The 20818-nt window shown below is 37.6% G+C and overlaps 3 protein-coding genes across 3 annotated transcripts; all 3 read left to right on the plus strand.

Annotated features, from left to right (window-relative positions):
- The first annotated feature begins 2583 nt into the window (after positions 1-2583).
- Positions 2584-4587, plus strand: LOC133843505 (probable cytochrome P450 4d14). Its single transcript, XM_062277102.1, has 4 exons — positions 2584-2769; positions 2837-3293; positions 3355-3917; positions 3984-4587. Exons 1-4 carry the CDS (start codon positions 2604-2606, stop codon positions 4319-4321), a joined length of 1524 nt encoding a protein of 507 aa, XP_062133086.1. The 5' UTR covers positions 2584-2603; the 3' UTR covers positions 4322-4587.
- A 1349-nt stretch (positions 4588-5936) lies between these two features.
- LOC133843504 (probable cytochrome P450 4d14) lies at positions 5937-7815 on the plus strand. The gene is made up of 4 exons (XM_062277101.1): positions 5937-6150; positions 6218-6674; positions 6736-7298; positions 7365-7815. The coding sequence occupies exons 1-4, from the start codon at positions 5985-5987 to the stop codon at positions 7700-7702; spliced, it is 1524 nt and encodes a 507-aa protein (XP_062133085.1). The 5' UTR covers positions 5937-5984; the 3' UTR covers positions 7703-7815.
- Positions 7816-8947: 1132 nt separating this feature from the next.
- LOC133844407 (probable cytochrome P450 4d14) lies at positions 8948-10984 on the plus strand. Its single transcript, XM_062278364.1, has 4 exons — positions 8948-9232; positions 9300-9756; positions 9818-10380; positions 10447-10984. The coding sequence occupies exons 1-4, from the start codon at positions 9067-9069 to the stop codon at positions 10782-10784; spliced, it is 1524 nt and encodes a 507-aa protein (XP_062134348.1). The 5' UTR covers positions 8948-9066; the 3' UTR covers positions 10785-10984.
- The last annotated feature ends 9834 nt before the right edge of the window (positions 10985-20818 follow it).

The following is a 20818-nucleotide window of genomic DNA, read 5'->3' on the forward strand; positions in this document are numbered from 1 at the left end:
TTCATTCAATTCCGGTTTTCCGTTTTCAAATTCTTAAGAACACTAAATTTGCACTCGACCGATGCATTTGAAAAAGGCAGTATCAGCAACGACGAAATAACAATTTTCATATTTGGAAACAAGTATTCTCCAGCAGCGTTTTTCAGACGAAACACTTTACTCCAGTAACATTCAGCATCAATGTTATTTTGAAGTTCAAGCCCATGTTGACAAAAATCCAGCATTGCGTGAGCTCGCCATTCATCGTCTAATTTTTGTGCTGTCACAAATTTATAAAGGACAGGAAATCAAAAAATGTAAAAATCCCCGCATTTTCCCCACATAATGCCAATCCCCAATAAATCCCCAATCAACTTAAAATTCCCCGCACTTTGGGGAATTCCCCACAAATTGGCAACCCTGCTCCAGAGTTTATAAGGTTCTGGAATACAAACTGAACAAATCGTATGAAAGCAGCTGGCGAATTTTTAAAACCAAACGGCGTTTTATTAAACTCGTAAAGCTCTTCACGTGTAACGAAAGCTGTCATCCATTTGCTTTCTTCTTGAATAGTCACGTGGAAATAGCCATTCTCCAAATCCATTATCGTATACCAACGTGCAGCCTGCAAACTCTCAAGCACTTCCTCCATCAGTGGCACCGGAAAACAATCCATCAGTACCATGCTGTTAAGTTTTCTGTAGTCGACGCATACTCGGAGTGTGCCGTCCTTCTTTTTAACAACAACTACTCGGCTTGCAACATTTGACGACGACTCCGTGATCAATCCACTCTTCTACTTGCTTCTGTACAGCGGCAACTTCATCTGGTGATAACCGAGCAGGTGGATGGCGAAACGGCTTAACCACTCCATCTGGCACTATCTTTAGCTCGACAGGACACTGTTTAACAACTTGCGGCGGCTTCTCGTAGGTGTCCTCTATCAACAGCTCGACAGGCTTTCGATACTTTGGCGAAACTGTAAAAGAAGAATCTTCGCAAATATTAAAAAATATATTATATAGTACTTCATACTCATCATTATGCATGGAGCTTCCTTCCATATTCCAAAAAGTGTATCCTCGCTTGTCAGCAACCATGCGAAATTTATTGATGAAATCGTACCCTAGCAGTACATCGTATTCCATTTTATTGCTAGGTACAACAATAAAATTTTGGTCAGTTGACAGCCGATCGACCACCACTTGCGCGTTGAAACATCCAGTTGGTTGTGTCGTGGCATTGCCCAATCCACGCAATACTGAGGCAGTCTTAGTAAGCTCTACGTTCTTTATTTGATCTACGATATTTGCTTTTATCAACGTCACATCCGATCCTGTGTCCACCAGACAGTCTACTTCAAGATTGTTGACTTTTATCTTTTTGGTGCGGCTGTTCTCGTATACAACTTTATTAACTTTTTCAACTTTTGTAGGACAATTACGCGAAATATGACCCTCTCGATTGCAACTAAAGCATTTTGTGCTGGCATTGCAATCCTTTCTTTTATGCTCTGTCGAACCGCAATTATAGCAATGATCTTTTTGACCAGCTGAAGTCATTTGCTTGTTGTTAACATTCGTTTTCTGTTGCTCACTCTTCTTTTCATTCACATTCAGCTTATCGTAAATCCCAAACTTTTCTTTCAATGACTTAAGTGACTTACATCGCTACATACTATACTTATATTAATTTTTAATGTCGAGTCCATTTACTATGTGATTAATTACAGCAATATCTTCAATGTCCCCAAGTGCAGCTATCTTCTTCATTTGCAGCATGTACTCGTGCATTGACTCATCTTTCTTCTTCTTTCTATCCTTCTTGTGTATATCTACACTATTGACACTGCATGCAAATTCTTCGATCACAATACGTTTCAGCTCTTCATAACCGCACACATCTTCAAACTCCAGGAATAGCTTGGCTGTTCCAACCAGGGTTGCCAATGCAAATTTATACATTTCCCCAAAAATCGGGATAAAATTCCCCAATTTGGAGATAAAAATCCGCTGATTCCCCACAAATTCCCCACATAAGTTTTTTTAAATGAAACAATAAAAAGCTGAGTATAACTCATATTAGTATTTTTAATTAATTAAAATAAAAACTCAAACAGTTAACATTCATATTGTTTTCCATATTTTCCATATTTTTCAACTTATTTTGAAATAAGGGCTTCAACTTACAAGACCCTATTTAACAACTTTGCAACTGTTCCGTCTATCCGTATTTTCAGCAACAACTTTCAATTTTTCACACACAAGACTCACGACCGGTTGAGCCCCCAAATGTAAAGTATTTTATTAAATGTAAATTAATTGTGTATTATTAATCGTGATAACTTGGAACGAACAATACTACGCATTATATTTTATCAACTACGACTTTTTCTGCAGCAACGACTTAATATCTTCGCGACATTCCAAGGAGTGAAGTGCGTTCGCAACTCTTGTTCTTCTTCTTCAACCCACGTTCAATGCGCTTAGCTTATGCGAGTATAAAAGTAGCTCGACACCGTGGAGCGACCAACTAGTCAAACAATAACTCTAAGGCTAATCACACTGCCTACAAGCGGAGATCATATTAATATTTTCAATATCTGACTAGTTCAATTTTGTGACATGTGGTGGGAGCTTCTGGCGCTGCTTTTGGCAGCTCTGTTTCTTTGGGACTACCTATACATGAGAAAGCCATATAAGATGTTTGAAGCGGCTGGAGTACGTGGACCGGTTCATGCTCCGCTTTTGGGCAATGGTCCACTCATGTTTATTGGAGAATCCGCTGAAGGTAAGCAAACTCTATATAGTGATAAACCAGACTATTAACAATTGGTTCGTTTGACAACTCGTTGTAGCTATATTGGATTTGACAAAACGTTTGATCGACAAACATGGTAAAAATGTTCATATCACCATGTTCCAAGAGTATGGAGTCATTACGGCCGATCCAAAAATGATTGAGGCTATTTTAAGCAATCAACAGACGATTACGAAAAGTAGTCTCTACAATCTCCTGCAAGGCTGGCTGGGCACTGGACTGCTGCTGAGCACAGGGAAGAAATGGTTCAGACGCCGCAAGATCATTACGCCCACATTCCATTTTAAGATCCTCGAACAGTTTGTGGAGGTGTTTGATCAACAGAGTGCCATCATGGCCGAGCAGCTGTACGATCGTGCCGATGGCAAGACTGTGATCAACATGTTTCCCGTCGCCTGTCTGGCAGCTTTGGATATTATTGCCGAGACTTCGATGGGCGTGAAGATTAATGCTCAGCGATCACCCGACTTTCCCTACGTCCAGTCCGTGAAGGTGTAAGTACTATTCAAAAAAAATGTTAATTTAATTTCTGTGCTCAATACGATTTACATTCAGGGTGTCGAATATGATGGCTGAACGTTTTATAAATCCGCTGCAGCGATTCGACTTTACAATGCGTATCTTTTTCCCTTTCCTGTATCGCAAACTGCAGAAAAACATCAAGTCTATGCATGATTTCACCGACAAAGTCATCGAAGAGCGTCGTGATGCACTGCAGAAATCCATCAATGAGAAATCCTCCACAAATGTGGAGGAGAACGACGTGGGCAGCAAGCGTCGCATGGCCTTGCTGGATGTGCTGTTGCAAGCCTCGGTGGATGGACAACCCTTGAGCAACACGGATATTCGCGAAGAGGTCGACACATTTATGTTTGAGGGTCACGACACCACAACCAGTGCCATTTCCTACACCTTGTACCTGCTAGCCAGGCATCCTGAAGAACAAGCCCGCGCCTTTGCGGAAATTCGTGAAGTTATTGGCACCGACAAAACAAAGCCCATCACAATGCGGGATCTGGGCGAACTGAAGTATTTAGAGTGTGTGATCAAGGAGTCGCTGCGTTTATATCCACCAGTGCCGATGATCGGTCGCCATTTACCAGAGGAGTTTACACTTGGTAAATTTAGATATTCATTGAACACACTCAGGAATCAAATATACTATATATTCTGATATTTTTCAGATGGCAAAACGTTTGCAGCCAAAACAAACGTGATTTTACTGACTTATCATGCTCAGCGAGATCCAGACTATTTCCCAGAGCCAGAGAAATTCAATCCGGAACGATACAACCAAGAGAACAACAGCAACATCGATGTATTCGCCTATGCTCCCTTCTCAGCTGGTCCTCGCAACTGCATTGGACAAAAGTTTGCCATGCTCGCGATGAAGAGCACAGTCAGCAAAATGTTGAGACATTTCGAGCTGTTGCCACTGGGTGAGGATGTGAAACCCATTATGAATTTGATCCTGCGTTCCACAACTGGCATCAATTTGGGCCTCAAGCCTCGAGTCTACTAAAATCGGTGAATATATTTAAGTCTATGTAAATATCACTTCAATCTGATTCTATGTTCTACAACTGACATCTGTGTGAATCGTTAGATTTGAGTTTATTAAAAATGCTGAACATATTTAGGCCTGTGTAAATATTACCTCAGATAAACTCATTGTATGTATATAGATCACAATACTAGACAATAAATACTTTTTTAGTTATATGCATATCCACAGTCAGTGTAAAGAGTTCGATACGCTTATCTAGACTTCGCATCTAATTCCTGACCTATCTTACTAAAATGACTACTAATAGTACATGTGTATATATCACCAGTACTTATCTTTTTGCTTATTATATTACACTAAAAACAAAGCTAAATTTACTTATCAAGAAAAAATACAGGGTGCAAAATTCTAAACAATTTGTCAAATATAAAAAGAGAAAATTTGGAAGTGTAGATTATTGATAATAGTGTTTATTCCCGTGGTCTCTTGAAACTTTCATTCAGTAGTTGAGCTAATCGCATTGCTCTTATCTATGGGAAATTGTGCACCTTCTGTACCGCTAGATTAAGGATTTTTTCAATATACTAGATGTATATTTATCTTTTTGCAACATCATGATTATTTTTAAAAATTCGAAAACCATTACCTTGTGTACCTTGAGCACGTATGAGAATTGGTGTACTTTGAGTTTTTAAACTAGGAAATAATTCAAGTGCACATGTTCTTTTAACCAAGTATTCGAACTATATTTAATTGATTCATAGCATTCTAATATAATATTAATATATATATAAAAACATTGTTTTAAGAGCGTGTGCTCTTAAAAAATAATCTTGAATTGGTGTTGCTACTCGTAGATTAAAAGGGTATTATAACTTTGTGGCAACAGGAAATGTATGAAAAATTAAGATAGGGTCATATCCATAAAGAATGTATATTCTTGATCATCTCTAACATAACAATCGAGACGATATTTATTGTTTCACAAAGGTCAAGGTTTTTAACGTCCAAATAAAAACATGGCGTTAATTTTACATTATAATTATACAATTATAACCACAGTCTTTATGAATTTCATTTACAATCTAATATATTTTGTACTCAATGGTATATTTCCAATTAATAAACTAGAATACTATTTTCGTAATGCTTATATTTATATTGAAAATGAGCACAGGGTATCTCATAGCAAAGCTGACTGTTGCTTTTATACTAGCTCAGTGCAAGTGCCATACAATTTTGAAAAAAAATTAACCTTAGTACATATTTAAAGAAATTACATCTCAGTTACATACATACTTTACGTTTTAGTAGTTGTAGAACGAGAAGCTGTAGGAATTGTAAGCTGAAGTAGATGAAAATAATAATGGAACCACCTGACACTCTATTCCATTTTCATATCTCTGCTATCAATTATTAAGATGCATATTGATTAGTTGTTGCACAGTCCAAGTGAAGTCCGAATCAAATGACAGACAACCAAATTTATGCCGATATGCTTAGTGGACCTTCTTATCTTATCGCCCATGTTCAATACGCTTAGCTCATGCGAGTACAAAAGTAGATCGACACCGTGGAGCGACCAACTAGTCAACCAATAACTCTAAGGCTAGCCTTACTACCCACAAGCGGAGATCATATTAATATTTTCAATATCTGACTAGTTCAATTTTGCGACATGTGGTGGGAACTTCTGGCGCTGCTTTTCGCAGCTCTGTTCCTCTGGGACTACCTATACATGAGAAAGCCATATAAGATGTTTGAAGCGGCTGGTGTGCGTGGACCGCCTCGTGCACCACTGCTGGGCAATGGTCCACTCATGTTGATTGGAGAATCTGCTGAAAGTAAGCAAAGATTATATGGTGATAAACCAGACAATTAACAAATGGTTCGTTTGATAACTCGTTATAGCTATGTTGGATTTGACAAAACGTTTGATCGACAAACATGGTAAAAATGTTCAAATGTCCATGTTCCAAGAGTATGGCTTTTTTACGGCCGATCCAAAAATGATTGAGGCTATTTTAAGCAATCAACAGACGATTACGAAAAATAATCTCTACAGTCTCCTGCAAGGCTGGCTGGGCACTGGACTGCTGCTGAGCACAGGAAAGAAATGGTTCAGACGCCGCAAGATCATTACGCCCACATTCCATTTTAAGATCCTCGAACAGTTTGTGGAGGTGTTCGATCAACAGAGTGCCATCATGGCCGAGCAGCTGTACGATCGTGCCGATGGCAAGACTGTGATCAACATGTTTCCCGTCGCCTGTCTGGCAGCTTTGGATATTATTGCCGAGACTTCGATGGGCGTGAAGATTAATGCTCAGCGATCCCCAGACTTTCCCTACGTCCAGTCCGTGAAGGTGTAAGTACAATACAAAAAAGATTTAAATTTAATTGCTGTGCTCAATATGATGTGCATTCAGGGTGTCGAATATGATGGCTGAACGTTTTATGAGTCCGCTGCAGCGATTCGACTTTACAATGCGTATCTTTTTCCCTCTCCTGCATCGCAAACTGCAGAAAAATATCAAGTCTATGCATGATTTCACCGACAAAGTCATTGAAGAGCGTCGTGATGCACTGCAGAAATCCATCAATGAGAAATCCTCCACAAATGTGGAGGAGGACGACGTGGGCAGCAAGCGTCGCATGGCCTTGCTGGATGTGCTGTTGCAAGCCTCGGTGGATGGACAACCCTTGAGCAACACGGATATTCGCGAAGAGGTCGACACATTTATGTTTGAGGGTCACGACACCACAACCAGTGCCATTTCCTACACCTTGTACCTGCTAGCCAGGCATCCTGAAGAACAAGCACGTGCCTTTGCGGAAATTCGTGAAGTTATTGGCACCGACAAAACAAAGCCCATCACAATGCGGGATCTGGGCGAACTGAAGTATTTAGAGTGTGTGATCAAGGAGTCGCTGCGTTTATATCCACCAGTGCCGATGATCGGTCGTCATTTATCAGAGGATTTTACACTTGGTAAATTAAGATATTCATTCAACACACTCAAGAAGCAAATGTACTATATATTCTGATATTTTCCAGATGGCAAAACGTTTGCAGCCAAGACAAACGTGATTCTACTGACTTATCATGCTCAGCGAGATCCAGACTATTTCCCAGAGCCAGAGAAATTCAATCCGGAACGATACAATCAAGAGAACAACAGCAACATCGATGTATTCGCCTATGCTCCCTTCTCAGCTGGTCCTCGCAACTGCATTGGACAAAAGTTTGCAATGCTCGAGATGAAGAGCACAGTCAGCAAAATGCTGAGACATTTCGAGCTGTTGCCGCTGGGTGAGGATGTGAAACCCATTATGAATTTGATCCTGCGTTCAACAACTGGCATCAATTTGGGCCTCAAGCCTCGAGTCTACTAAAATCGGTGAATATATTTAAGTTTGTGTAAATATCACTTCAATCTGATTCAACGTTCCACAACTGACATCTGTGTGAATCGTTATATTTGAGTTTATTAAAAATGCTGAATATATTTAGGCCTGTGTAAATATTACCTCAGATAAACTCATTGTATGTATATAGATCACAATACTAGACAATAAATACTTTTTTAGTTATATGCATATCCACAGTCAGTGTAAAGAGTTCGATACGCTTATCTACACTTCGCATCTAATTCCTGACCTATCTTACTAAAATGACTACTAATAGTACATGTGTATATATCACCAGTACTTATCTTTTTGCTTATTGTATTACACTAAAAACAAAGCTAAATTTACTTATCAAGAAAAAATACATGGTGCAAAGTTCTAAACAATTTGTCAAATATAAAAAGAGAAAATTTGGAAGTGTAGATTATTGATAATAGTGTTTATTCCCGTGGTCTCTTGAAAATTTCATTCAGTATTTGAGCTAATCGCACTGCTCTTATCTATGGGAAATTGCGAACCTTCTGAATATACTAGATGTAAATTTATCTTTTTGCCACATCATGATTATTTTTGAAAATTCGAAAACCATTACCTTGTATACATTGAGCACGTATGATGATGTACTTTGGATTTTTGAACTGGGAAATAATTACATACTATATTATATTATATTGACAAAAACTAATCTCGGAATGGTTTTTATACCCGCTGCCCATAGAGTAAAGAGGTATTATACCTTTGTGTCAACAGGAAATATATGTAATAGGAAGAAAGAGCCATCTTAATGAAGTATATTTATTCTTGATCAGCTTTGACAATTGAGAAGATCTTTATTTATTCTAAAGTCTTAATGAATTTGATTGCTAATCTAGTATATTTTTTACTCTACGGTATATTTCGATACCGCATATGTGTAGCACTTGGAATATTTTCGTATTTCTTAGTATATTTTCATATACACACTTAACGAGTTAAAAATTGTTCAACAAGAAAATGTAGCATTTGTAAGCTGAATCACAAGAAAATAATTATGGCAGCAGTTGACACTCTATTAAATTTTCATGTCTCTGCTCTCAATAATTCAGATGCATATTGATTAGTTGCTGCACAGTCCCAGTGAATTTCCGAAACAAATGCCAGAGAACCAAACGTATGCCGATAAGCTCAGTGGACCTTCTTATCTTATCGCGCATGTTCGAAGCGCTTAGCTCATGCGAGTACAAAAGTAGCTCGACACCGTTGAGCGACCAACTAGTCAAACAATAACTTTAAGACCAGTCACACTGCCAGCCCAATCAAGCGGAGATTATATTAATATTTTCAATATTTGACTAGTTCAATTTTGCAACATGTGGTGGGAACTTCTGGCGCTGCTTTTGGCAGCTCTGTTTCTTTGGGACTACCTATACATGAGAAAGCCATATAAGATGTTTGAAGCGGCTGGAGTACGTGGACCGGTTCATGCTCCGCTTCTGGGCAATGCTCCTCTCTTTATGATTGGTGAATCCGCTGAAAGTAAGCAAAGTCTATCTGGTGATAAGCTCGGCGATTAACAATTGGTTCGTTTGATAACTCGTTGTAGCTATGTTGGATTTGACAAAACGTTTGATCGACAAACATGGTAAAAATGTTCAAATCACCATGTTCCAAGAGTATGGATTTATTACGGCCGATCCAAAAATGATTGAGGCTATTTTAAGCAATCAACAGACGATTACGAAAAATAATCTCTACAGTCTCCTGCAAGGCTGGCTGGGCACTGGACTGCTGCTGAGCACAGGAAAGAAATGGTTCAGACGCCGCAAGATCATTACGCCCACATTCCATTTTAAGATCCTCGAACAGTTTGTGGAGGTGTTCGATCAACAGAGTGCCATCATGGCCGAGCAGCTGTACGATCGTGCCGATGGCAAGACTGTGATCAACATGTTTCCCGTCGCCTGTCTGGCAGCTTTGGATATTATTGCCGAGACTTCGATGGGCGTGAAGATTAATGCTCAGCGATCACCCAACTTTCCCTACGTCCAGTCCGTGAAGGTGTAAGTAGTATTCAAAAAAAATGTTAATTTAATTTCTGTGCTCAATACGATTTACATTCAGGGTGTCGAATATGATGGCTGAACGTTTTATGAATCCGCTACAGCGATTCGACTTTACAATGCGTATCTTTTTCCCTTTCCTGCATCGCAAACTGCAGAAAAACATCAAGTCTATGCATGATTTCACCGACAAAGTCATCGAAGAGCGTCGTGATGCACTGCAGAAATCCATCAATGAGAAATCCTCCACAAATGTGGAGGAGGACGACGTGGGCAGCAAGCGTCGCATGGCCTTGCTGGATGTGCTGTTGCAAGCCTCGGTGGATGGACAACCCTTGAGCAACACGGATATTCGCGAAGAGGTCGACACATTTATGTTTGAGGGTCACGACACCACAACCAGTGCCATTTCCTACACCTTGTACCTGCTAGCCAGGCATCCTGAAGAACAAGCACGTGCCTTTGCGGAAATTCGTGAAGTTATTGGCACCGACAAAACAAAGCCCATCACAATGCGGGATCTGGGCGAACTGAAGTATTTAGAGTGTGTGATCAAGGAGTCGCTGCGTTTATATCCACCAGTGCCGATGATCGGTCGTCATTTATCAGAGGATTTTACACTTGGTAAATTAAGATATTCATTCAACACACTCAAGAAGCAAATGTACTATATATTCTGATATTTTCCAGATGGCAAAACGTTTGCAGCCAAGACAAACGTGATTCTACTGACTTATCATGCTCAGCGAGATCCAGACTATTTCCCAGAGCCAGAGAAATTCAATCCGGAACGATACAATCAAGAGAACAACAGCAACATCGATGTATTCGCCTATGCTCCCTTCTCAGCTGGTCCTCGCAACTGCATTGGACAAAAGTTTGCAATGCTCGAGATGAAGAGCACAGTCAGCAAAATGTTGAGACATTTCGAGCTGTTGCCGCTGGGTGAGGATGTGAAACCCATTATGAATTTGATCCTGCGTTCAACAACTGGCATCAATTTGGGCCTCAAGCCTCGAGTCTACTAAAATCGCGGAATATATTTAAGTCAATGTAAATATGACTTCAATCTGATTCTACGTTCCACAACTGACATCTGTGTGAATCGTTAGATTTGAGTTTATTAAAAATGCTGAACATATTTAGGCCTGTGTAAATATTACCTCAGATAAACCCATTGTATATAGATCACAATACTACACAATAAATACTTTTTTAGTTGTATGCATATTCACATTCTGTGTAAAAAGTTTTCTACATTTTCCAATTTAATTACAATCGGAGCAGCAAATAATGATTATTTTGTTATCTATGAGCATTAGTATTTGTAAGAAAGCCTGAATCATACAATTTTTCTTCTTGAAAGCTGAATTATGCAGTTTCATCATGATAAGCAAACAAATTTTGAATTTTGCCATTTCAGCATGACTTTCAGATTTGTGATTTATATTTTTATTTTAAAATAAGCTAATATTGTTAATATTGAATTTAGTTCCATTCAAGATTATTTTTTTCTCTTTTCGACATATGTATTTTTACGTATTTTAATCAATAATTATTATTTTTGTTAAGCGAATGAATAGAAATAAAACAAAAGTGTATTATTTTCTTATTATGAATTCTTTTGTATATTTTGAGTGATATACAACATATGGCTTTTGGTAATAATTAAAATACTTTATACATAATACTGCTTTGGCACCGTTTTATATTTATTGAAAATAGGGAGCAAATATTTTATAGTCGGGCATACTTGAATGTAGCTTTCTAGCAATTCTTCAACAGCAAGAATGTTAGTGCAAGACAAATTTATGTGGCAATTAATGTTTATATAAATATGCAGTAATTGTTTAATTTAATGGAAATTCTCTAACAATAAGCTTTGAATAATTGTAGTTCGCACAATAACTTCCCATCACATACATGCCAACATAATAATGTATCCACCTTTCTTATGGGACCCTCGGACTCTCACTTCGATAGCTGATAACTTATTTGGCTAATACAGTTGTAAGGCTGCACAAAGTAGTTATAGCCAGCTGTCAAAATAAATCACTGGCACGCGCTTACAATTCAGAGTCAGAATCAGAACCAGAGCCGGACTTTTAAGCTAATTAAATTATATATACACACCTAAGTAACAAACCATAAGATATGGGCATCAGCATCAGATGCCATCAGAAGAGCGGAAGAGAATGAAAGGGACAATGAAGTAAAGACACGAACGGAAAACTGTAACGAACTGTAAGTGCTGGCACGACCCGTGACACACCACCCAGTGGCCAATAATAAGCCACTTACCCGAGCAACTGCCGCAGCATGAAAACTTTCCGCACTACTTTGAGGAGAGTTTTGTTTTTGCCATCCTTCGCTCCATGGCGAGCCAACAATAAGTTGACAATTTGCAAGTTATGAAAGTAAATAAGTGAAATAGTTTTAGCCGATGGCTGGCAATCTTCTTCTTTGCTGCTTCTTCGGAAGCATCCCTCTCATCTTGTGTCTCCTTTTTTCTCCAGCCCCATATGAAAACTTGTGCAAATAAACACGACTTGCAACAAATTGAAATGATGTATTAGGCCGCAGGGGATTAACGCCCAACTAATAAATCTCCTTGGACACAGCCAAGGGTGGTCATCTTAACAAAACAGTCTGATATCCTTTACAGGGAATACTGTCTACGGATGTGTCTGTGTCTGTATGTGGGAATGCCAAACAGTTCTCCAAAAGAAATACTCACTGTAGGCTGTGCAGTCATACATACATATCTCTGTATTAATAAGACACAAAATGTTCTTATCAGCCGAAGCAGTCGACTTCGACTTTTCCATATGTTCCCAACTTTTGCTTCACGCTTTTCATGCAATTTGTCGTTCAGCTCCGCCTGGCGTCTAGGTCAATAAACCCAGCACCCAGAAGCCTGCAAAGATAGAGAGGTTGGAGGACATTGAGTTGACATATAGATTTGTGTGATGTGTGGGGAAGTGCGTAGATAATGTGAGTAATTTGAGTTTGGTGCAAAGGACATAAATTGTGGCCTGCCTGTCGATGACATTGAAATGGCTTTAAATACTCAATAGCGGTTTTTATGCACTAAATATTTTGCTTGCAACTTCAACATGACCTTCTGGATAACGCATTTTTATCCCTTGAAGTAAACTCCCACAAGAGTTTTGTTTGATGAATTAATGAAACATTGTTATTAATTAATGAATATTACTTTTCAAATCAAATTCCTTACTAATAAAAAACATATTGAGCATAATATAAATATGTAAATATGTTTTAAATGTTTGGCAATGGAATTTATTGATTAATGACTACAAATATTATTGATTTTATATAAATTCATTCACAAACGAGCGCAGTATGGGTTGAATTCACCGAAAGTAATTTGAAGTATGGAAAAAGTAAATCTCACATATCAGCAATAACTTCAAAGTAAATGCTAGAACTGGAGCCTTGAAATTAATTTAATTACAACAGTTGACACTGATATCGGCAACAGAACAATTTGACTTTTCACGCAAATGTTGTTGGATTTCGTTTAGTGGCCAATGGTGGTGTGCAGCAGAGACATCTCGACTATGGAAGGATATTTAGTAGTCAGTGCTTAGGCCAGGCTGCGTTTATTTTCCGAGCGCATTGTGTGAAGTGTGATGTGAAGTGTTTGGCACTGGCTAACAAAAGCTGTCAGAGCAGGACGAATTATAAAAAAAAAGAATAAAAAGAAAATAAAGTGGAAGGAAAAAACATTGTTAAAGCGTCGTCTACGCAGCGTTACAATAACAATAAAGTCAACAATAATAACAACAATACAACAAACACCACAATGAGCGTGGTATAATAGCAAAAGCTTTTCATATGAGTTCAAGTTTCCCCTGACAGATCAGAGAGAGAAAGAGACAGAGAAGGGGAACCATCCAACTTCGGTTTGGCATTTTGTCAGTGTATTTGGTGCGTTTGATGAGCCGTGGCACAGAAATTGGAAATTTATCTTTGATCTTTTTGTGTATCGCACTCGATGGAAAATACAGTCCAAAATGAGACAATGTTCTGTCCCGGCTGTCGCTACCCTTGTTATCGACACCATGAGCCAGCCTATGAGCGACAGTCGAGTTGCTTCTTAGATGTCAGCAACAGGGAGGCAGCAGGAAAAAATAAGTCAAGTTACGAAAACAAATTGATGTTACATGCGATTTCGCGGGAAATTATTTCGACACAAGTAGGAAAAGTAATAAAGCTTATAAAGTGAAACAAATAATAACGTACTCAAATGAACGAATTCCAATCAATTTAATTTAAATTCGTAGGCAGCAACTAGCCAGTAGCCTTAGCCTTAGTGTTGACCTACTCCACTCGTGTTTGCTTGCCAATTGCCATGGTTGGTCATTTGTTTGCTATCTCTTAGCTAATTAGTTTTATAATTATGTGTTGTGCGATATGCTTGTAATTTGCTATATGATATATGCTTGACAGACACAACAGCAGCAAACAGTGTCTCTCTCTCTCTCAAAGCAGCACAACTTCAAGGAATGTTGATGAAGAGGCTTTCTCCACATCCACACCCTCCTCCCGCTCGCAGAAGACAATTGCATGGGACAGGCGGCAATTTGTTGTGCCTGTTTCTGTCGCAATTGATTGTCTGGCACTTGAAGTGCCATTTGGTGTTGGTTTATAACATGTTTGTTGTACGCGTACTTGTTGTTTAGTCCGCCACTTGGGCGACAGCATTGACCTCGGCCAAGGACCATGCAACAAAATAAATTCCTGCCCACTGAAGCGCACACATTTAATGTAATTTTTTAAAAAGCCATTTTTTTTAGCTAGCCAACTTCGATAAAATGTACTTATATCTATCTATATACATACGTATGTATATATATACAAGCATGTTATACATATATTCTTATTTTATCTGTGTTGAACCAGACCAACATAAACAAGACCAGAATTTCGACTTGAATTTATGACAGTTGCCGCATACTTGACATGTGCGCTGCTCTAGGATGGTTGCTCTTTGCTGCGGACTGAAGGGTGTTCAGGGTGTTGGGTTGAGAACCGTCTTTGAAGCCGTCCAACACCTAGACAATGTACCTCCATCTTCTCCATAAAAGTGTCGCCAGCATGACGCTCCAATATCAGCAGGAAAACTAGCACACAACAAAAAAAAAACAACAACGAAATGTAGAAAACAAGAACTTTAAAGCTACAATTGGGCATATCGCTCTAGAGTTTTGCCAGTTGCTTTTTTATCACTTTGTCGCTGATAAGAGTTTTGCTTTGCTAGTTTTTTTCTATTCCTTTTTTTTGTGAAGAGCATATTGTTTTTTTTTTTCAACCATTTTCTTTAGCTTTTTATGACACCGATTTTCACACAAACATGAACATAAAAGCTGTGACATTCTGTCTTTGTTTTATCGGCCAAGGATCACAACACCCATAGTTGTGGGCAAGTGGCAATGGTTAGTTAAAGAGGAGATCCAAACTGGACTAAAAAATGCCACTAAATCAGTTAACTTATAACTTCAAGTATAAGAAGTGAATAAAATAGTGGAAACAGTTTACAGCTTTAAAGAATTTGAAGTATTCACACTTAATAACTGGTTCCCACTCTCAGAAAGCGAGGAAACTTTTGTTTCCCCTTATCGACGGCAATCACTCAATTTGCAACCTTTGCGACTTTTAGAGCGTCGAGTGTTTCACTTAGAGGGCAATTTAGTTATCTACATCTAGAACTTCATTTCACAGGCATTTTGCAGCACACTTTCTGGCCTATTTGCAATAATTGAATCTCATATTGTTAGCAGTCCGCAGTCGGCAGCTGCACACACAAAAGGTAACAAAACTGAGCACCAACCTCAGCCTTAGCCGCAGCCTCAGAGTCCTTTGCTGTGAACAACTTTATACAAAAGAGACACCAACAACAAGTTCTTTTTGGGTAGGGGACACTGTCCTTTGATGTAACAAATTTCTCGGACACTGAGCGCCTAATTACTTTATTGGTGACCTTTTTTGTTGTTTTCCCTTTCAAAAATATTTGCTACGAGCTGTCGAGGTTCATCTGTTCAAATGGAAGGCCGAGAGTAACCTACTAACTAACCTTTTAACCCTTTTGCCCGGCATGGTTTCAATTATGAGACGCCTGTCTGAGAGGGACTGATTCTATGTACTATTGGCAAGTTAATTTAATTATAAGCAATGCTGCAAACTTGAGGGTTTCTCGTTTTTGGATTTATGCCGTTGGGCGTTGGGTAGAGAGAAAAAAAATTAATTTAGCATGCCATAATAGAAAATTATAATTTGTATATTGTGTTACTATACAAAATTGAGATTTTTCAAACAGTTTTCTATGCTAGAGCCACAATAAATACCACGATGAACTAAATATGCATGATGTTGCATAATTTAGTGTTTTACGTAATAAATATACATACAAATATCGCATTAATCTATATGAATGAATTCCGAGTTTTACTTAAGTCACACAAATATGACCAGGAAAAACAATGCGCATACAGAGAAAATACAAACACAAATGTATAAATCCACATAATCTTCTAGAATGGGAGTGGATGGAAAAGGACACGTGTGTCCAGGTTTATCAATTTTCATTTATGGATCACCTCGGAATTGTTGTTGATGATTTCATTGTTGTATTCTGTTGTTTTGTTTCTGTCGGCAAAGGAGAAGAAGAAGCTATTCCTATTGCCATTGCTATTGTTTTTGCCGTTGAACTTGTGCCTGTCATTCTGCTTGATTGGCTACTAAATACATTTTGAGTTATGAGCTGAAGTTCGAATGGTATGGACAAGTGTATGTGTGTGTGTGTGTGGTGGGGGCGGGGAGATAAATAAATGGATGGTTCAATGGGCGAATTCTTGCTGTAAGTGCGCATTGTGCGTGCGTGCGTGAGATTTTGAGAGTCGATAAATATTGAATTATTTGCTGAGAAGCATCCAAGTGCAACCAAAAAAGAGTGAGCATTAGTGCTGAAAGGCATGTGAAACAATCAAAGCAACCGATGGATAAAAATTAATTAATAATCAGTTGTCACCGAAGTTGTTAGCAACTATATTTGTCAATTTAAAAGTGACTTGCTCAAATTAAATACTTTTAGTGTAAATACAGCTAAGAAATGAAAACAAAAAACAACAATTTGTATTTTAGCATATAAGTAGTTAATGGTTCTCGCAATCGCTATTCCAAATATTATTTTTATATATGTATATATATATATAGCTTTTAATATATTAAAAGTTGAGTTAAGCCCATTTTTTAGTTACATTTTTATATAGAATAAATGATTCAATCATATAAAGTATGACGAAATAAATATATTAATATATAATTAAATATATTAATTAATACTTAAATATTCGACAGATATTCGACTGGAAATTTTATTTATTTTTATCAATTCTCTAAATTAAATTAATTTTCAATTATTAATTTTTATTTAAAAAATATTATAATGAGCTTCTTTAATTTATTTTCGCCATTTAAGAGAAGTGCTTTAATAAAGAGAAGACAGCTTAATTTTAACAGAAAGCTTTCCAAAAATTACAGAGTTCTGTTAGCTTACAGTGGGGTGAACAGTATGCGAACCATTTGCTGTTATCTGTTGGCCATTTGATTTTCAGACATTGCTCACAAAAGTAGGCAACACTTTATTTACACATTTGCAGACGTCATGACTGACTATTAATAAATGCAATATTTGTGTGAAATTTATTTTCAACACACTGCACAAAATTGATTACACTGAATGTAAAGTTTACTTGTGGCATGCCACTTTAACACCCTATCAAGTAAAAATAAAGTTCATAAACAGCCGCCATGGCAAACACTTCAGAAGTCAGCCATTATGCAACACCCAGGGGATTTTAATAATTCTCATAATTTTCGATGTGTGCAAAAAACACAAACACATATATCATTATGCTGGTATAAGTATTGGTGGGTGTGAATGTGTGTGTATGTGCAACAGTATGCAGAGTAAATAAAATCACATACACATAATTGCAATTTAATGTAAAAGCAACAGCACTCGAGCATATCAAGTGGGGAAATGGACTTCGGGCTGCCAAGCAAGCGCAAGTATTTGTAGTCAATATTTGATATTTGCACAGATGTTCAACTGGCAAATTGAATATGGATTTTGCATAAAATACATACAGCCAACCAGCCAGCCAGCCAGTCAGTCAGACAGTCAGTCAGCCCAGGCTGATCATCATGATGAACAAAAAAGCCAAATATACAGATATACACATATGTTTTGTACTCGTTTGTGTGTCGTGCAGTAAGTAGATAAATATTAAAGTGGACTGACCGGAAACCGAATTGAAAGCATCAGCTAGAGACGTATGCCACACAACCTTTTACTGACCTCAATCTAAGGAAGGGGAACGACACACAACTGTGTGTTTCGTTGCGATACAAGCTGTGTTCTGCTGACCCCTGACCTCTGCCCCCGCTTGGTCGCATGTGTCGAGTGCCGAATGCCGAGTACCAAATGCCGCCTCAAACATGAATCAATAAATGCATGTTACATTATTTTCCAATCAATTAATTTTCGGGTCACTAGATTTGCTTACTGCCACTGCTTCCAATGTGCTGCAGCAGCAGGCAAGAAGCAGTCAAATAGCCCAGCAGCCAGATGGGATGGACCAGCGCCTCTGACTTGACCAATGAACTGCAGAGTAAATCATACGGAATGATTTTATACATACACACACTCACACTGAGACACTCACATCAAACCAAAGAACAACAAGAGGCGGCCATTGAGCATAAATGTTTAATCAAATGAAGCATGCACAAATTGGGGTTCACTTCTGGGGCTGAGTATCCCATACTGTATAGTCGAGTTCAGTTCGGTTGAGTCCTGTCCAGTTGGGATGCTGCTGATTTAATAAACATAAAATGTGTCAGCATTGTAAAATTATTTTGTCGCCCTCAGGCGCAAACAATGAACGGCAACAACACAAGCAACAGCAGCAACAGCTGACAGGCAACAGCCAACGGACAACGGACAACAACAACAACAACAACCAAGAGCAGTCAGCAGTCCATAACAATCGGCTACAAAGTGTAGCCTTAATGTGTTTGTTTTTGTGTATGACAAATTTTTTGCAATTTTCCAATACATTGAACTCTCCGTCGTCTCGTCCACTGACCGAACATAAACTGCAACGTCGCGTGCACATCACACAGAATAGCACTGCGTATACGTAATATTATTCTTTGTGTCAAGCGAGTCAATTTCCAGTCACTGCCACTACAACAAATTGAGTGTAATGCAATACACACACTGCACTGACATCTGCTGCGGCTGATAGGCCGCCACGGATGTTGCTCAGTGTCAATTTGTTTTATGTAATGAGCAATAAATAGTTAATAATTAAATTCAATATGTTATTGCGGTTGCAAAATATGCAATTCCACAAACAATTGTTACAAGTAGCAGCCATAAAGCTGCAATGTACACAAAAAAAAGTGGAAAAAATGTAAATGAAGTTTATTCTCTTTATAAAAAAATATTACATAAACACAAACACATCATAAAGTTACGAAAGAGCACATAACATACAAAAGAAGCCTCATCTGATGATAGCGTATGCATGCCAATGAAATAAGTTAATGAGATTTTCTACGGATACCGCAGATACTGATGTGACAAAATTAAAATACAATAAAATTCGAAAGCACTTCGACAAGTCCAGCTTTCGAGATAATATTGGCTTGTAAGCAGAAAACATTAAAAAAGAAATTGTATTCTTTATGTATTTTAAAATCTGTAAAATTATTATTATTTGTGTTCCTAAATATTTCATTTTTAAAATTCAGTAAAATCTCAGAGTATATTAGGAGTACATGTCCATGAACTCCATTATCAGAGCAAAAAAGCAATTAAATTAATTTGAATCGTATGTATTATTTAAAAGGCATTATATTCATTACAATAAAATAACAAGTAAGAAAGCTACTTATTCCGATATTATTTCCAAAATATACCGAAAATGTTACAAAAATACTAAAAATATACCAATTATTTTTGCTTGTTATTAAAATAAATCAAATAAAACATTTAGACCAACCTAAATTTGTTTATTTCTTCATTTTTGCTATCATTGATAAGTTACAATTTTAATTTTTTATTTAAATGATTATTTAACTCATTTCAATGGAAATCATTTTTATTATATTTTTATGTTAAAAATTAAGAATTAACCTCGGTTTTTCATTATAATCAAGCTTATATTTACATTATATTATGAGAGAAGTTTCCCTATGTATATTTTATATTTTCGAAAAAAATATAAAATCTTTTGTACCAAATTTAATTTAATTAACGAAAAGTATATCAATGAAAAATACAGAGATATTTTTATTAAGAATTTAAGATTCAATCTTTTCTTATGTTTTGCAAGGTATTGAAAATAACAAAACATCGAGCTGTTCTTATAGTTTAAAAGTCTCAACGAAACAAAATTAATTAATTTCGGTCTTGTAACATATTAGTAAGTCATAAAACCATCTTTTTATACTAACTCATGTTTATAAGCCACAATTTTATATATGTATGTATTAAAGTATCAAAAAATTTAAGTAAAATTACGCATGAACTAAAGTTAAATCTATAGGACTTAATTTAGTTGTATTATTGTTGATTATATGTACTTATGTGCCCATCATCAACAATGATCTATCACTCAGAGAGCGCTCATTGCAGCACCGACAGCCGTCTAATAAATTATAATCTAATGACTACATATGTAAATACGCATTAAGCCGTGCAAAGTTTCAGGATCGCGCTCTTGCTGCCAGGCAACACGGCACAGAGAGGGGAATAGCAGCATTTGTAATTAAAGTTTAACACGGGCAACTTTTCAGCATTGACGACAACACGGAGAGCATGTGGAGCAAGGGGGCTACAGAAGCAGAAGAGTCGAGCGAGGTCTATGGTATGTTTATGCCACGCTTTAGATGGCCCCTTGATAGCAATGCAAACTTTTTTGGAAACATTTCTATAATAATGCGCCGCTGGCGTACGCAAATGCAA

The sequence above is a fragment of the Drosophila sulfurigaster genome, chromosome 3 (genome assembly GCF_023558435.1).
Source record: "Drosophila sulfurigaster albostrigata strain 15112-1811.04 chromosome 3, ASM2355843v2, whole genome shotgun sequence".
In the NCBI taxonomy this organism is placed as follows: Eukaryota; Metazoa; Arthropoda; class Insecta; order Diptera; family Drosophilidae; genus Drosophila; species Drosophila sulfurigaster.